Source organism: Nothobranchius furzeri, chromosome 6 (genome assembly GCF_043380555.1).
Source record: "Nothobranchius furzeri strain GRZ-AD chromosome 6, NfurGRZ-RIMD1, whole genome shotgun sequence".
NCBI classification, from domain to species: domain Eukaryota; kingdom Metazoa; phylum Chordata; class Actinopteri; order Cyprinodontiformes; family Nothobranchiidae; genus Nothobranchius; species Nothobranchius furzeri.
In genome coordinates, this window is record NC_091746.1 from 48,735,144 (window position 1) to 48,753,420 (window position 18,277).

The following is an 18,277-nucleotide window of genomic DNA, read 5'->3' on the forward strand; positions in this document are numbered from 1 at the left end:
CAGGCCCCCAAGATCCTGTTGTCGTCTCCTCCTCTGCCCCAGACACAGGCCCCCAAGATCCAGTCGTCGTCTCCTCCTCTGCCCCAGACGCAGGCCCCCAAGAGCTCGTCGTCATTGTCTCCTCCTCTGCCCCAGATGCAGGCCCCCAAGAGCTCGTCGTCGTCTCCTCCTCTGCCCCAGACGCAGGCCCCAGAGAGCTCGTCGTCGTTGTCTCCTCCTCTGCCCCAGACGCAGGCCCCCAAGAGCTCGTCGTCGTCTCCTCCTCTGCCCCAGACGGAGCTCCCTGGACTTTACTGGTTCCTGCCTCCTCTCCACCGGTCCCTCAGTTCCTCTTGGCCCTCCTTCCTGGTCCCCCTCCTCCCACCCTGCTCTGTGTTCCTGTGGGTGTCTGGGATCCGCCCTTTGAGGGGGGGGGGGGGGTGTAGGGTACTGTCACACCCTGTCCTGTCTCCCCGTTCTGTTTAGTCATGTGTCTCTAATTGCTCCCACCTGCCTCTCGTTTTCCAATCACCCAAGCTCCCAGCCCTCTTGTATTTAAACCCCTTCAGTTCTGTGTCTCGTGTTGGATCATTGTTTCTATGTCAGCGTGTTCCCGATTAAAATCCCTGTTTTAATGTTCCTGTTTGCCTGCCTGCCTCCTTCACCCGTGTGTGGATCCTCACCTCCGTCTCACTCACCAGCACGCCTGACATTATGTTTCTATCCTAATGAAAAAAAACATGTTTAATATTTTTGTTTTACTGAAAGTATAACAAAACTGATTACTAGTGTGCTTGGATCCTGTATGTTCTTTTCTAGTTTAGTTTAGTTTATTTCAAACAAAGAAAACATACATCATTTTTTTTAAAATACCACAAACAGAAAAAATACATATCATCATCCCTTCTTCTCTGTTTGAAAAGGAGTAGGCAGAAGTGGGAACTTATATGTCCCTACCCCTTTATACAAGTAAGTTTTACTTGTTTACTAAATCTAACACAAAACCTACATTAAAACAAACAAAATGGTACAAGTCACCAAAAAATAAAAAATAAACACCAAACCATATGGGAAAAAAAACAACAAAAAAAAACACATTTTTTTTACAATTGATACAATTTACTTTTCCTTAGAATAAAGGACACCCACTTAAATCATCGATTTTCCACTATATACTTGTTCAGAATATGTTTTTTATAATTCATTTTTAACACATTTATATTTGTACTTACTTTGATTTCCTCTTCTAAATTGTTCCATAATCTAACCCCTATTATTGTGATACACAATATACACAACCCCTTTTAGGGGTTAATAGTTAAATGCTTTCTAAGACACATGAGAAGTGTGGGTTTCAGTACCGTCCTCTAAATAAACAACATCAAAAACGAACTCTGAATGTGGAAAATAGAGCTGTGCTGCTTTAAATGTGTTGTCAGCTGAGAAACAGCTTTTGTCTTACTTTTCTGTGATGGGGACTTTGAAGTTCAGATGTGCTAAAGAAATGCAGATTGGTTCCAGCTAACACTCCTACCTGTTGACACAGCTGTGAGCAAAATAAAGACATTCCCATAAAATCTGACAGTTTAACCACCTCTCAAATGCTTATGTGTAGTTGTGCAGTAGCGGGGAAGTGTGTATTTGCAATTTTTTACGTAACAATCTGTCTTTTACTTTCTAAACAAACCCATATTTTTCTGTCCCTTTGCCTTAGACACATCTCCCCTTCGAAGGTTTGCTCTGATGGAGCAGCGATTCTCAGTCTTCCTGGACAGGCACCATGTTTCCTTGCCACGTAACTGCTTGGCCTTCTGCTGAGCCCCCAGCGTCTTGCGGTAGCCATGCCCCCTCAGTGCAGCCCTCCCAACCTCTCCCTGATCTGCTGTGCAGCTGTCCTGTGCCACCTTTAAACACTTACACTGTCCTCGGACCCCATGGAGTCCCTCATCGTGGTCACGGAGTATGAACCAAGCCGGCCACCTGGACAGGCTGCAGAGGAAGAGGTGAGATGAAAAATAATCTGATTTATAGAAAGTGCAAGATTCAAATACATAATTGGGAAAATTTGTAATAAATCTTCATATTGACCTAAAGTGAAGTTTCAAATGCTAGCCTGAATAAAAACACAAACTTTAACACCTTATTAAAAGTTTGTACTCAACTACTGACATTTATTTATGTTAAAATGAAGTAACAAAAATTATTTCTATGCACTACATCAGGTAGAAGAAATGGACAGCTCTGAGACGCCCGAGCCTGCTTCCTCCCCTGCAGCACCTTTCCGGACTCCATCCTGTGACCTGCTGTCCCATACATTTGGTCGGCCAGAGGCTCTGCTGCCGGAAAGCCAAGAGCAGAGGGGCAGGCTGAGCCTGTCCGACCGGAAGCTCTCTTTGCAGGAGCGCTCACAGACGGCAGCATCCCCCTGCAGCTCCCCTGGATTAAACGGGCGCTATATTTACCCATCACTACCATACTCTCCTATCACATCACCCCATTCTTCTCCACGTCTGCCCCGCCGGCCCACCGTGGAGTCCCACAGCGTCTCCATCACAGATCTGCAGGTACTGTTCAACCCTGAACTTTACCTTTTAGTTTTAACACCACAGTCAATTATTTGGGTTGTCACATATCAAATAATCATGACTTTAAAGAAAATTGTCTAATTAATGGCCACAAGCTGTGCAGGAGTACTGGTGATAATGTGATTCTGGATCTCTGAACCATCTGACCCACTTCATTCTTTTCTAGATGTTGTGTGTTGCATGAAACCCAAAAAACTTACTCTGACACATAGCCATGGTTCTCTTTAAAGATGTGGTTCACCCATTTAATCAATAGAGCTCCGGACGTCACGTGACTCTCAGAGAGTAGACGCCATGTTGGCAGGCAACAAATGTAAACAAAATGAACGGGATCGGCTTGGATTTTACTTCGTTGGAGTTTACTTCACACTTTAAAACCAAATAAATCTTTTTATATAGTCAGAAATTAAATTGACTAAACATCTCCGACCCTTACCGTGCCCCTGGGATACTTTTTAAAAATGCCAGAAGCTGTCAGAACGGACTTCTTACCGGACCTGGCCGGGGAACGCCTTGGGATTTCTTCGGAGGAGCTGGCCCAAGTGGCTGGGGAGAGAGAAGTCTGGGCCGCTCGACTTAGGCTACTGCCTCCATAACCTGACTCCGGATAAGCGGATGAAAATGGATGGATGGACAAATAACATAGATTTACATGTAAGTAGTTTAAATAGAGTGCTGTGCTGTTTGAAAGTATAAACTGAGCGCCAAGAGAAATCACTAGTCTGATTTTTTCCCGTGAATAAAATAAATATGTCAGGCAGGAGCGTCTCAGGATCTGTCTGAGATCTGTCTCGGTGAGACAGATAATAGCAATCCAAAGTGCTTTTTATGTGTGATCTGACAATTGATCAACCATTGCTTAAAAATTAAATACAGCTTAGCCGGTTAATTGCTGTCATCATAAAACACGTAAACGGCAGCACGCAGAAACACGAGGCAACGTTTTACGTGACGTTTACTTGTTGCTATGAGTAATAAGACAGAAAAAGCCACGCCAAAATAAGTTTAGGAAGCCCACTAAGAATCGTAATAAAAGCATTTAAAATAAACACCATACACAGTTGAGGAAACGTTGGTTTAAGTACCTGATATGAAGCGGTCGCTGCATAAGCGAAAACCTTTACTCTCGGGATCCCACAGTTTCATTTTAGCCCGGTCACTAGCACGTTTTATTACAATGATCCAACGTTTGCAGCGCTCCGGATCTTGGGGAATCCTGTAGATGGCTCATTCCTTGTGTCGTCCACGTCTGTTCTGCATTCTGGGGCACAACAGGAATCTACCATATTTCCTGTTTGATTGAGTTTTCTGACAATAACAAATAGTCCAGCCGCTGGCTTCTGACTGCCAAGATGGCGCCGTTTTGATTGGAACTGTTGCATGCCGGGAGAAGTGACGTCAACTCCCGGAGCTCTATACATTTGCAGTGGTCTCTAGCAGGAATGCCATTTTCGGAGGTAGGGGTGGGTATGCCTGTTTCAGGAAGTACAAATCAGCATGAGAAAGAAGCTTCAGGTGGCAGGATTTGGATTTGAACATCTCCCTTCTGATCTGCTAACAGCAAAGCAACTCTATCACTGACTCTGTTAGCTCTGCAACGTTGATGCTTTATCTCCACAAAAAACACAAGCTTGAAGGAGTTCTGCTGTGTTGTGGAGTTGCTAATGCTAAGGGCTGTGATATACTTGCTGTTTGACCTCGTGTTGGTGCAGGCAGCAGGCTGCGTCTTTGTTCACATACTTGCTACTACACAGCACTGCACTGCATGTAGTTCTGGAGCATTCCATTAAGGGGTACACTAGACTATTCAGACCAGATGGAGAGAGCTGGGTTTGTGGGTACAGCCAAAACAAACATGGCGTCAATAAAAGACCTCACTAACTGGTTAGTTTGGAAATCACGAAAGAAAAAAAAGAGAGCAGCGGTGAGATGGTGTGAAAGCCCTCTAAACCAGATACAGAGTCACCATGTTGGCACGACGCGAGTGCGCCTCTGTCTCCAGTATGCCCAAGGCTTTACTCCACTTCCACTTCATGTTTGAAAATTACAATAAATGCTGTTGCCTGGCAGACCGAGAGGGCGGGGCCACTAACAAATACACAAACACACATGCTCACAACAACATTGTGACATCATAATGTACCAGCTAACGTCATAGTGTACCTCTTAGCCAATAGCAGTGGCAGATTTTAATTCAAATGCAGTGTAGAGTTTTTACCTGACGACGACACAACACTGACAGAATATTTAAATTTGAACTAAGATGCACTAAAGTACCAAATGATTGGCTACACGCATCTACAGCATGATTAGACACTCAGTTATATAGTTAATCAGCAAAAAAAAAAACATTTATTTGGGGGTGACTTGCTCTTTAAGTGACAGTGTGATGTAGATCTGTCAGGCTTTTCTGAACCTAGATTTTCAGGAGAAATGGTTAGAAGACCATTTTCATGTTCACCCTGCCAACAGCCAACGTCACATTGCATGAAAAATTCATGAAATCAGAAATAATAATTAAAACATTGTTTTTTAGTGAACCGTACCTTTAGCATTTGTTAGCCTGGTGTATAATAGCAGAACTACGTGTGCATTTGTCTTGAATACAGCAGCACAATGATAAAGGCCAAGCTTTGTGGATGCAAAGGTAAGGTTTAAGGTGTGTTGGGTGTAGGTAGTAGCTCTACTAGATGTAGGAGTGGGTAGTATCTCCCTTAGAAGAATTTGGCTTTAACACTGTTGTACTTTTTAGGAGATGCAAGTTTATTTCTTTAGAAGAGTTTCTTCATGTAGAAAAATTTCTCTTTATTTAAAATAGATTTAAAAAATCTCTAAAAATGTACGTTCCACAAATGATCGCTTCTGTTCTTAGCACACACACACACACACGTTACTATTTAGCTTTACATATATAAACCCAACTGTAATACTACCATATCCACTTCGATTTTAATTTTGTATGTTTATTTGTTTCTGGGATTAATCTGTGACATCTGAGGGTGTTTTGATCTGTTTCTTTGGATGAAATTAGTGGAAACAGAATAATTCAATTGCCTATTTACTCCACCTAAGAAGAAGATAGGACCTGGCCTGATTTAGCAGTCATTACATTTTAAATTTCCAAATGTAAAAAAGAGGAAGAAAAAAACTAATGTGTAGACATTCTTTGGTAGTCAGAGGAAAAGAAAATTCCCAAGATTCACTGTATAAGGTACATAACTGCTGATGTGATTGATTCCTTTTGAAATTTCTCCTCTTCTTTCTGCTTCTCTCCCCCTGAAGGACTGCGTTCAACTCAACCAGTACAAACTGAAAGACGAGATTGGAAAGGTACCATTCGAGAGGACTCACTGTGATTGCTCCCTTTTCACTGACTCTTTCATTTCCTCTGTCTCTCCGCCTACTGCACGTCTGTCAAATAAACGCACATCATCAAGGACAAGCAGTAACAGCCTCTGATATCCTCGCTCCCGGCTGTCCTCATTTTCCCAAACTCTGTGTAAACCACCAGGGCCATGGGAGGGCTGGAAGATGGATGAGAGGCTGGTATAAATAGTGCTCTCTAAGGGTTGTATTAGGCTTAGTGGATAGGGGTGTGTGTGTGTGTGTGTCTGTGCACATATTGTGGACTGTTGGTTTTACCAAGCAGAATGTGTGTGTAGTTGCGTTTCAGTATGTAAATAGACATGTTGGTGTGTGCAGTTTTGAGCCCAGTGGAGACAATTAAAGCCTTTTAGGATTGTTGGAGAAGCTCCTGCTATCAGATCAGCTCTTGGACTGTGTGATGAGCTATCTGCTGCCTCTCCATGCTGCAATCTGCTCCCCCAGCAGGAACCGATCCTGTGTTCGCTCTCTTTTTCTGTCTGTTGGTGTTTTTGTGTCTGAATTTGTCTGCACAGGCGTCTAAGTGGGCCTACTTTCTGTCCTGAGCTTCCTGTGTGTGGGAAGCAGAGCTTGGTAGCACAAACCAGATCCAGTTAATTAGCCTGAAATCAAAAATGAAAGAGAGATGAAGAGATTATTTGAATTTCCCTGTTCTCCCTTTGAAGCAGCTGGTACCCTTTGAGTGAATACTGTCAGCCCACTCACTTCCTGTGTGGAGAAGAGTGTGTGTGTGTTTCTATGTATTATTAATGTTTGTTTTTATTTCCTTAGTCCTACTTTTGGTTTTATCCTCTTTCTGCAGGGCTCCTACGGCGTTGTCAAGCTGGCTTACAACGAGGATGACAACACATACTATGTGAGTTTTCCAGATGGTTTCCTCTCATCCCTCCTTAATTATCACGTGTATAACCCAATATTAATCAAACCCCCCCCCCCACGTCTATCAATATCTCCAGATAATTGACTTCACAGAGTTGCTCAAGCGTTTCAATTTGCTGATTATGATTATGATCACAGAAAAATGACACAGGGATTATTTTAATAGTTCTCCCAAGTGACAAAGCTCACGTCACATTTAGTGATTATATTATTGTCAAAATAACTGAGTGCATGGAGTTAGATTATGAAAATCTGTTTGATCCCCCGTGATGTGTCTGCTCTCTCAGTAGATTGTGATGGTTCAGCTGTGATTGTTGGAGATGCAAAACTGTTAGAAAATCATTTAATTTGGAATCAAACTGGATTGGTGCTTAAAGTCACATTATCTATCTATCTATCTATCTATCTATCTATCTATCTATCTATCTATCTATCTATCTATCTATCTATCTATCTATCTATCTATCTATCTGTCTATCTGTCTATCTGTCTATCTATCGTCTGTCTGTCCGTCCGTCCGTCCGTCTATATATATATATATATATATATATATATATATATATATACTTTCATTGACCAAACAGCTAATTTAACTGTTTTAACTTATGACTTGTGATGCTGGTCCCTGGGAGAGAGATTTAGCCCGCAGAACGTGACACTCATCTGTCCAGTAGGTGTATGAGTGGGCGCTCTGTCAAAAAAGCCACATATCACCGAGCTGTTCCTTACAAATGCTTTCTGTCTGCCTCTCTGTTCATCTGTATTCTGGCCCCCCTCAACCCCTCTGTCCCTCTTTTTCTCCTCCGCATCCTAATCCATGTCTGCCTGCAGGCGATGAAGGTGTTGTCCAAGAAGAAGCTGATGAGGCAGGCAGGTTTCCCACGTAAGTCAGAGGCAAACGGTTTTCACAAAAATGAGCAGTCTGTAATGCTCCAGTGGTGCCCGCACTAACCCTATCAGTATTTAATCCTTCTGTGTGTTTCTTCTGCTCCTTACATGTGGTGCTTTCTCCTCCATCAGGGAGACCACCTCCTCGTGGAGCCAGATCACTCCCCGAGGGTCCTGGTCAACCTAAAGGGCCACTAGAGCGAGTTTATCAAGAGATCGCTATTCTTAAAAAACTAGACCATCCTAATGTGGTCAAGCTGGTAGAGGTGGGTAATAAACGTTTGTTATTTCCAATCTGATTGTCTTTTAACAAGTGCAGCTTTTCAAAGTGCCGGACCCCTTCTGTCCTCAGAACAATGAACAGATGGGATGATTAATGAAAAAACATGAAACTAGATCAATTAAAGGTTGTTTTATAAAGTCATGAAAGTAAAATCTCTTTTTAGAAGGACAAAGCAATCAGATTTTGATCAAACCTCAAATACATCCCATTACATGATACAGACAATAGGCTCCTTCCTGTCACTTTAACAGACGATGATCTGATGTTGATTGGAGTGTCTGTGTTTGTGTTTCCAATCCTTTTCATTCCTTTGTGTTTTGGCACCAGGTTTTGGATGACCCCAGCGAGGACCATCTGTACATGGGTATGTTTACACACACACACACACACGCACGCACGCACGCACGCACGCACGCACGCACGCACACACACACACACACACACACACACACACACACACACACACACGCACACACACACACAGTGATATAACTGAAAGCTTTCGTGGCTGAGTTGTTTCTGCTTTTACTGCAGTGTTTGAGCTGGTGAAACAAGGGTGAGTTAAGCTCCTTTTATCAGAACCACTGTAGCTCTGCTACATTCTCAAACTCATTAGATATGATTGCTAATTACGCCTGCGTGTTGTTTTTACATTTCCATTCCTTTCCCCTAATGCGCGTCTAGGGCGGTAATGGAGGTGCCAGCAGATAAAGCATTTAGTGAAGACCAGGCTCGTTTTTACTTCCGGGACCTTCTCAGAGGAATTGAATATTGTGAGTTTTCAGAACATCCTGTTACTTTTCCAGCCAGGCTGTCGCTTTATCCTCGTATAATCACTCTCAGGTCATCCATCACTCGTCTGGAATTATAGATGATTCAGAACAACTTGGGCTTTAACTTTAATTTTACTCTAATTAGACAATTTAGTCATCAAATTGTGCCTTTTTGTTTCAAAACTACCATCTTATACCTGATATAATTAGGTGAAAATAAACTTACAAGTCTAAATTTGAATTGTGTGATTTAGTAAAGATGAGGGAGCACTTAGAGTGTTGTCACGATCTCCCCATGTCCTTTAAATCTTCCCTGCTTTTCGACACAAGTCCTTCATCAGAGCTGTTCTTAACTCGAGCCACCCACAAGGATCATCTCACCTCATCTCACTGGCTCTTAATGCTTTTCAGCTCCGGAGAAGTGGTTTTGCTCAAGTGTTGTCTAGGAGACTACTGAGGAAAAGAGGGAGGGCTTTGCATCTTTGACATAAGAAATCTGAACTTTGTAGAGAAATATAAAGAAAAATAAAGTGTTTTACAGTCATTCTTAGCTGTGGACAGAGAATGTTGAGAAATATTTACTAAAATGAGCTTCATGTCTTATTTTGTTACCAGTGCATTACCAGAGGATCATTCACAGAGACATCAAACCCTCCAACCTGCTGGTGGGAGAAGACGGACACATCAAGATTGCAGATTTTGGAGTTAGTAACCAGTTTGAGGGAGCTGATGCTCTGCTGACCAGCACAGTGGGAACGCCGGCTTTCCTGGCACCTGAAACCCTTTCTGAGACCAGAAAGAATTTCTCTGGGAAGGTGAGCAACCATTTAGCTAAGTAGCGCCATCTGGAGATACTTTTCAGGAATGCAAGAACATGGGTTTCATACATCATTACCCATGGGACTTTAAAATATCACAGACCAAATGAACAGTTTATCAAATATTTACTTGGGTGTTTTTTTATTTTTCTCAAAGGCTCTGGATGTTTGGGCCATGGGAGTGACTCTTTACTGCTTTGTCTTTGGTGTGGTGAGTTCATGCACTAACAGAAATAGAGCAATTTTAAAAGTTTCTCCTAAGTTTTACTCTGGAGTGTTTTGTTTTCTAATACTCAACACTTTCCTTGTCTCTGTAGTGTCCATTCATGGATGAGCGTATTCTCAGTCTTCATCAAAAGATCAAGACTCAGCCAGTGGTGATACCAGAACAGTACGTTCTGGATCTTATCAGGTTCAATCATTCACCTAATCCTAACAGCCTTTTTATTCACGTGTTTCTCTTTCCTGTCATCAGCACCGACATTTCAGGTGATCTCAAAGATCTGTTGTTGAAAATGTTGGATAAGAACCCAGAAACCAGGATATCAGTGCCACAAATAAAGGTACAAACACTGTTATTCCACAATTAATTAATAATCTGTAATTGTGTTTTTGAAGAGCTGCATGCTAAATATTATTATTAGCTACTTTAATTTTTTAGAAAAATGTTCCTCCACGTTTTCTACAATTTTTCAACATCTAAATGGTTTGATTTCCAACGAGGCATTTGGGAATCTATATTTTCTCTGTTGAAGCCCCCTTCAGACAGGCCATGAAAAACGGAAATGTTCCGGAATCTGTCTGTAAGACCTTTGTGTCTGAATACAAACATCGGATAACATGTTCCGGAATTTATCCGGACGAAGCCCCTAGTAACAGCTCCGGACTTGTTACGAACAGGGTGGCTGCTTCAGACTGGTGAGGTAAAGTTCCGGACAAGGGGGAGGGGGAGGAGGAGGGGACCGGGGGACGCTGTGCGCACCTAGATAGCCCGCAACTGTAGCATGCGGCGAACCACGGCAGCTCGCCTCCTACGGTACCGTCTAGACGCGCGACGGAGCGCTTCACACGCTTCAGTGATTCATCATCCAGGTCTCTTATGCGTCTTCGTGTGCGCAGAATTATGCTTAAGCGCCTCATGATTTTTATCTTGAGAGGCGCTATAGAAATGATATTTTCTTCTTCTTCTTCTTCTTCTTAACATGAGTCCGATTCTCTCTCCCCCCACCACCCTCCCCGCCGCCGTCAGACATCTGGAACTTTTCCCTGCTGTGTGAAGGCAGCCGAAAGGACAAGTTCCGGTACAAAAGTGGTGTGTCTGAAAACACAGTTCCGGTTAAAAACCGGATTGAATTGTCCACAAATGTTCCAGAATGTCTATCTGAAAAGGGCATGTTGGTCTTTTAAAGCATGTTTTCTCTGGAAATGTCCTAATAATATAAGTTATTATCTGTTATACGCAGCTCTTTAAATAACCTCACTCTGGAGAAATGAAGTTTAATTCTGATCATACAGGTGAGCTAACAATTAGTCACAACAAGCTAAAAGTGTCTCAAAAAATAATTCTAATTAATTCATTAAAATGCACTTTAAAAAAATTCTAGATTTCATGGCTATTCTCACAAAATTATTTTGAAATTCTGGCCAGAACCACTACAGAAACCAGCTGAGCAGCTACGTTTGATGTAAATAACCACATAATTCTGTATAAATACCCACCTAATGTGAAAGTTGATGTGGTGTAAAAGTTTATAAAATAAAACTTGTTAGAACTGTGATGACATTTCTGATTTATTTAGATGCAAGAACACTTTAGAAGTGACTTCTCTCAAATTGGCAATTGGCTCATCTGCTAGGTAGGATAGAAGAAGAAGAAGAAAATATCATTTCTATAGCGCCTCTCAAGATAATGGGCTCGACACACGGGAGGCGACAAACGACCGCGATCAGCGAAATTTGTCGCCACCGCTTTTATTACCTAACACACGGGAGGCGACCCGCGGCAGCGGCCAGCGGCAAAGCCGTCTACGCGTTCTGTTCCATGGCAAAATCAAAACTTCCGTTGTTTTGTTTGGCTGTGTCAGGCTGGAGGGAATTAAGGTTATTTAAGCAGTTCAGAGTTAATAAAGTGGTAGATATGATGTTTCACAAGGTGCTGCGAGTTATGTAAAATCTTACTTCTGATTTTACTATATAAAACATAATAATAATCAACTTCTCCTCCATGTTTGCCCGGAGATGTACGGAGCATCCTGTCTGCTCATTGGTGAGTGAATGAAACCTCCGTTGATTGGTCCTCGTCCGAGCGACAGCGATGAAAAGTTGAAAATGTTTCAACTTTCTGGGATCGCTTCGCTGGGTCGCCTGTGCACGACACGTGCACGAGCGCACAATTTCACACGCACGTTTTTCGCGTTTCGCTTAGGAGGGAGACCCGCGATTGTCGCTTTGTTGCGCATGTCTCATTGAAAATGAGTGGAGGAGAGGCGATGTCGCCTCCCGTGTGTCGAGCCCATAAAAATCACGAGGCACTTCACAAAAACAAAAAGTATAAAAATATAGAAAATATTTTAGAAAATGATCAAAAATATATTTAAAATGAGCAAAAAATTGACAATTGTAATTAAAAATATTAAGAGATAGAGTGAACAGGAAAGAGGGAAATCAGTGGATCCTGAGGAAGGTGGAATAGGTGGGGAGAGCAGAATAAAGAGAGAGTGGTGAAGAAGGTCATACAAAAGCCATCTTGAACAAATGAGTCTTCGGCTGCTTTTTAAAGGAGACCACTGAGTCCACTGATCTCAGGCTCAGGGGGAGAGAGTTCCATACTACAGATACTGATCTCTATTTCTCCAAACTGAAGCCATTCAAAGAGCTATAATATGTTAATATTCTAAAACTTTCACCACATAAACCTACTTCACAAGATCTGAACTTTACCATCTTTTGAGGTTTCTAGCTCCTGACACTTATTATTGCTACTGATATTTTGAGGTGTAGGGCAGCAGTCGCTCAACAGGTTGAACGGGTTGTCTAGTAATCGAAAGGTTGCAGGTTCGATCCCGGCTCCGTACAGAGAATTCTGCTGTTGTGTCCTTGGGCAAGACACTTAACCCACCTTGCCTGCTGGTGGTGGTCGGAGGGACCAGTGGTGCCTGTGCTCGGCAGCCTTGCCTCTGTCAGCGCACCCCAGGGCAGCTGTGGCTACATCATAGCTCATCACCATGTGTGTGTGAATGGATGAATGATACACTGTAGTGTAAAGCGCTTTGGAGTCTTTACTCTGAGAGGCGCAATACAAGTGTGGGTCATTTACATTCCTTCATCATCAATGATCCTGGTTTTATTACATTTTTAGTGGAAACAAAGGATTTTGTATTTTCTACAAGCTACAATTAATAAAAGTAACCCCCTTTCTTCTTTAGATGCAGTTTACATTTAATTATTGTAAAATAAATGATCGTGATCATCTTTGTCATGTGACTTTTACTTTTCATTTGATCTTTTATTTCACGTTTCACGACCTCTGAGACAATAACTGTTTTATTACTTCACCTACTTCTTAAACACCTTATGATAAAAATTAATAGCATTAGCCCTTTTGTATCCAGGTGCACCTGTGGGTGACGAAGCAGGGGGCGGAGCCTCTTCCTCCCGAGGATGACAACTGCTCTAAGCTGATTGAAGTTACTGAAGAGGAAGTGGAGAATTCTGTCAAGCACATCCCAAGTTTGGCTACAGTGGTGAGTTCATCACTTCATCTTTGCTGCACACCAACATGAATGAAAATAATTTTAAAGGTGTGGTTTACTTGGTTATTCAATACATTTGCAGTGTTCTCTAGTGTAAATCAGTGCCTTTTTAGTCATTAAAAAAGTTATGATGCTCCTGTTCTGAGGTGCAGACGTTTGCTGGTGAAAACAGCGGGATTACTCATTATTATTAATGATATGCACACACCTCACTTCTGATTGACTAACAGAACATGTTCAGCCATGTTGCAAAGTCACTATCACCAAAACACCCTCCGCTCTTTCCTAGCTGCAAAAAAGTTTAAAAAGCGTTTCTGTAGGTGGATGTGAGCCAAGATGGGTGAGGCCATGGATGCAAATTCACAGTGTGACATAAATCTGTGAGGATTTTCAAATCCTAGAATTTCACCGTCTATTTTCTATCAGAAGCCAGTGCAGGAGATAAGTGTAGGAGAATATGTGCATGTTCAGCCTACATGAAAACCTCAAAGTGACCCATTATAATCTGAAATAATCATTAAAAATGGTTCTTCAGTCAATCAAACCTTTAATAAATGATCTAACCTATATGTCATACATGTAAAATTTCATCATATTTTCCTGCGTCTGCATCCCATCACACCACTGAATCAGCTATAACCGCTTCACCTCTTGTCCCTGTGTTAGGCACATGTTGGCCTTCTTGACTTGCTGCCTCTTGGTAATCTCAAATATTGTGAGACAAATTACCGTTCGGGTTGAAGTCATTGGGTTAACTTGTTATGGAGGCACAGACGCGGCATCACTTCTTCATAGACAGCAGTCAAAACCAACTATTTGTTACTGTGGGTTAGAGATTTAAAAGTAAACCTCTGTGTTTGCGAGTATTAGAATATAGATTTCTGCTGTGGTATAACCTTAAGTCTTATTCCCCCCAGATTCTGGTGAGAACCATGTTGAGGAAGCGCTCTTTTGGGAATCCGTTCGACTTGGGTCGGAAAGAGGACCGCAGCAGTTTGTGTGCATCAGGACAAGCACTCGCGTGAGTCATAGTCTCACCAACGAGTCTTTTCATGACTTGTTTCCTTCATAAAGCTGCCAGAGCTTATATTGCAGTTGATAAAGAATATATATATTGAAAAAGGTGACTTTCAGAGGATATTTGGCTCAAAGCTTATATACTCAATCCTGAAATCCTCACCTGTCAGCGTGGTATTTTGCCCTCTCATTGCTGTGTGATTGACGCAGATCTGCATCGTTGCTAGAGCTAAAGCTGTGTCTCTGTTGTTGTCTCTCAGTAAACAGGGGAGCGGTAACTGTGGGAGAAACATGGACGGGGCCTACGTCGGGGAGCACGAGGCTCTTTCCTGATACAGACACTTTGATATGCACTCTGAAAATCTTCCTACCTGTAACCGCACAGCATGACACCCCTTTACTCATCTTTAAACTGTCAGCCGACACACGGTGGACATCAACGTGGAAGATGGACATAAAGGACTGTTTACAAAAAGGAAGGCATTTATAATCTGTGGCAGTTTTTTTAACTTTAAATCTTTTTGTCTTCTTGTACAGCTCAGTTTGGGGGTTGTGATTGTCCCATGTGAACTTTGACCCCATTTCCTCTAATCCACACTTCTCTTCTTCCTGTCCTGCATGCATTTATAGTCCGTGCATGCCTCGTCTCAGGCTTTACTCGTACAGTTTCAGGTTTAACCTCTTGTTTTACTCTTTTTTTACTTAAGCCCTTCAGGTGCAGGTAGAGGCAGGAGATGGTTTATGGGACGAGATTCTCTTTAGATGAGAACAAACCTTGATTGTGTGGTTCAAGCTGCTTGAGAGTAGCCGGACCCTGTTTTGTATCATAATTCATAGACATTCCTGTAAAGTTTACTTCAAATGGGAAAAAGGGAAAACGTGTTTACTCCAGTAAATGCATGTGCTTAATTTCTCAGTGCAGATATTTTAAAAGCTTTATAGACACCTCGATTTGACATTTGTCATTTACTACATAATTTTAAAGCTTTAAAAATTTTCATTTATTGATATAGTGCTTTGGTAACAATCGTGTTTGTCAGTAATGCATATAGAAGTCTTCAAGATGATCCTTTCTGGTTACAAAATCATTCCTTTAGTAAAAGAAGCATGTTAAATACATTTGAATTCCACTAAGATGCTGCAAAATGAGCATTAAACCTGTAGTCCACTTGAGAAAAACAGAATGTGCAAAAAAATTCTGTAGCTTTACATCAATTTCTTTAAGCAAAAAAAAAATTATATATAGATATATATATATATATATATATATATATATATATATATGTGTGTGTGTGTGTGTGTGTGTGTGTGTGTGTGTGTGTGTGTGTCTGTTTGCAGACACTGAAAACTAAAAATAGTCCAAAAGAACCTCAAGTTTGATTATTTTACATTTTTTATGTGCTTGTTTAGTCAAAAACAGTTCTGTTAATTTAAGGCTGCACATTTCAGTCGGGGTATTTTTCCAGCCAATTAAAGAGTAAGTTAATGCTGACTTAAAGGTAGAAGCATAGTGCCAATGCAGACTTTTATACTGATCTATGCATGACTTACACTACAGAGGTGTTTTAAAAATTCTTGTCCTCTTTGGTCAGAAGTGTAGGTAACTGAGCAAACAGTGTTTTTAATTTGTTGTGTTTTACTTTCGACCCCAAAGCAGCAGATTAGACATTTCCACCCACTTTTCCTCCTTTATTTATTTATTTATTTTTTTGTTAGTTTTTTCCCCTTTAGGATCTTGACTGAATGTGTCAGTAGAAAACAAAACTTATGGATACGGTACTGATTCTTACATTTGATGCTTCCACATGTTTCTTAGTTCAGCACCTTTGTGTTGAATGTATAGAAAAAAAAGGGACTGGACTGTTTTTGCACTCGTTCCTGTATTTTCATGTCTGTTTCTAAGGCTCGTACTATGCACATGATGTGTCTCTACAGTGCAACAGTACACACGGTCAGATTGTACAGCAGGCACAGCCAGCAGCTATGTTCAGAGGGCTGTTTGTGCTTCGGTGATCCTAATTAATTTCTTTTTTAATAAAATAATTACATTTATGCCCTTAAATGGGCTCAACACAGCCTGACACTCTGGTTTAAGATTTATATAAATTATAACATCCTTATAAAAGATATGAGCATTTAATTAAGAAAGTTAATGAAAAATGCCTCAGATTGTTTTAGTTGTGTAAAATATGAATATATTATCCCTGATTATAAATGATAAAGAGTATTCTAACATATTTCTGATTGTGAACACAGGGTGACGGTGTTTTGTACTCGCCATATTTAAACATTGTTTACCTGCTGCTGATTGTTGTCAGAATGGCCAGGCTAAGTGATCGGCTCACTGTTATCTGGTTTCTTTTACACCATTAGTTGTTGTAGCTGGTTTTATTGAGCTGAGGGCTCTTGTCCACTAAATGCATGCCAACAGACTCAGTCATCACATAAGAGGTCAAAGCAGGGCCTTTAAGCTACACAAACTGTACTTTGTTCATCGTATAAAATAAAATATTATTGCCTTTCTTTAATCATTTTTGTCTTGTCTTTATTATCTATCTATCTATCTATCTATCTATCTATCTATCTATCTATCTATCTATCTATCTATCTATCAATCAATCAATCAAGATAACAGTTCCAGTAGTTGGCCACTAGTGTGTGCTGTTTACTGTAGCATTTCTGATTCTGTTGGAGCTTAATGTTTGGAAAAATAAACTTCAGAAGGTTTACATCAGTGTAATTATATTTATATATATATATATATATATATATATATATATATATATATATATATATATATATAAGGTGCCTAAATATTTATACATTAGTAGAATTTTTTTATGGATAGATAGATAGATAGATAGATAGATAGATAGATAGATAGATAGATCATTTGGTTGGTGCATTTAGTCCCTCAAGGTAATATTTCCATTTAAAAGATTTAAATGCGACTTAAGTATCTGCTTGTCAATGACGGATTGAGAGCCAAAAATGTGCATCAATGCTGAAAACGACTCACCTGTGGCTGTGAGGTGTTTGGTGAGATCCTGGTGTCTTAAATCATCCAGACTTTTGTCTTGCATTAATCATCACAAGCCCATCAATTAATGTAAAGTTTTGGTGAGAAGATTTTACTCGTTTAGAAAATTTAGATACTAGATTCTAGAACAGTAGTTTAACCAATTTTAGGAATAAATCGCTGCAGTAAGTGAAGTGAAGTGAAAACTTCTATTTTTTATTGAAAGAAAAAAAACTTGTTTTAAAGGGAACTAGGCAGTTTTGGCTTGATCTTAGCATCCGCTAGTGTCTGTTTGTACAACCAACAGCAAAATCTCACTGTGCCTTCATCTTTTTAACACCTCAACAGCTGAAATTTCTCCCCAGCCTTCCTTGGTGTCTACAGAAGTGGTTCATCACTGAATTAAACAAATCGGCCGTGTTCATGATCTAAAACGCGTTTAAAAGAAGTCCCAACAGACCAGCTGCCAGGCTGAAGTTGCAAGTGGAATGTACTGGCCACAGGGGCTGGGCGACCTTTCATTAACTAATGATAAATGACTCTGCCTTGTAACGCGCCTTTCAGAGTCAGAGGATGATACAGTGTATCATTCATTCATTCACACACTGATGGTGATGAGCTATGATGCAGCCACAGCTTCCCTGAGGCACACTGACAGGCGAGGCTGCCGAGCACAGGTGCCGCCAGTCCCTCTGACCACTGCTGCCTCAAGTAACCCAGTAAAGAGTTATTTTAGCACACACTGGCTCCAGAAAATGATTTTAAAATATGAAAAAGTTGCAAAGTATCCTTTTAAACAAAAAGGTTCTTGTTTATTTAAAAATCTGGTTTAACATGATCTAACAAAGTTGATTCAGATCAATTTGCATTTGCACCAAATTCAAATCCCTAACGAATCTT

The 18,277-nt window shown here is 40.9% G+C and overlaps 1 protein-coding gene across 1 annotated transcript; it reads left to right on the forward strand.

The window, feature by feature from the left end:
- Positions 1–1,725: 1,725 nt before the first annotated feature.
- On the forward strand, positions 1,726–15,181 carry LOC107397234 (calcium/calmodulin-dependent protein kinase kinase 2). The gene is made up of 16 exons (XM_070552755.1): positions 1,726–1,982; positions 2,202–2,543; positions 5,847–5,894; positions 6,751–6,804; positions 7,659–7,710; positions 7,848–7,981; positions 8,326–8,362; positions 8,533–8,554; positions 8,683–8,771; positions 9,387–9,586; positions 9,747–9,800; positions 9,907–9,980; positions 10,065–10,152; positions 13,201–13,332; positions 14,259–14,362; positions 14,619–15,181. Exons 1-16 carry the CDS (start codon positions 1,914–1,916, stop codon positions 14,689–14,691), a joined length of 1,572 nt encoding a protein of 523 aa, XP_070408856.1. The 5' UTR covers positions 1,726–1,913; the 3' UTR covers positions 14,692–15,181.
- Positions 15,182–18,277: the final 3,096 nt, after the last annotated feature.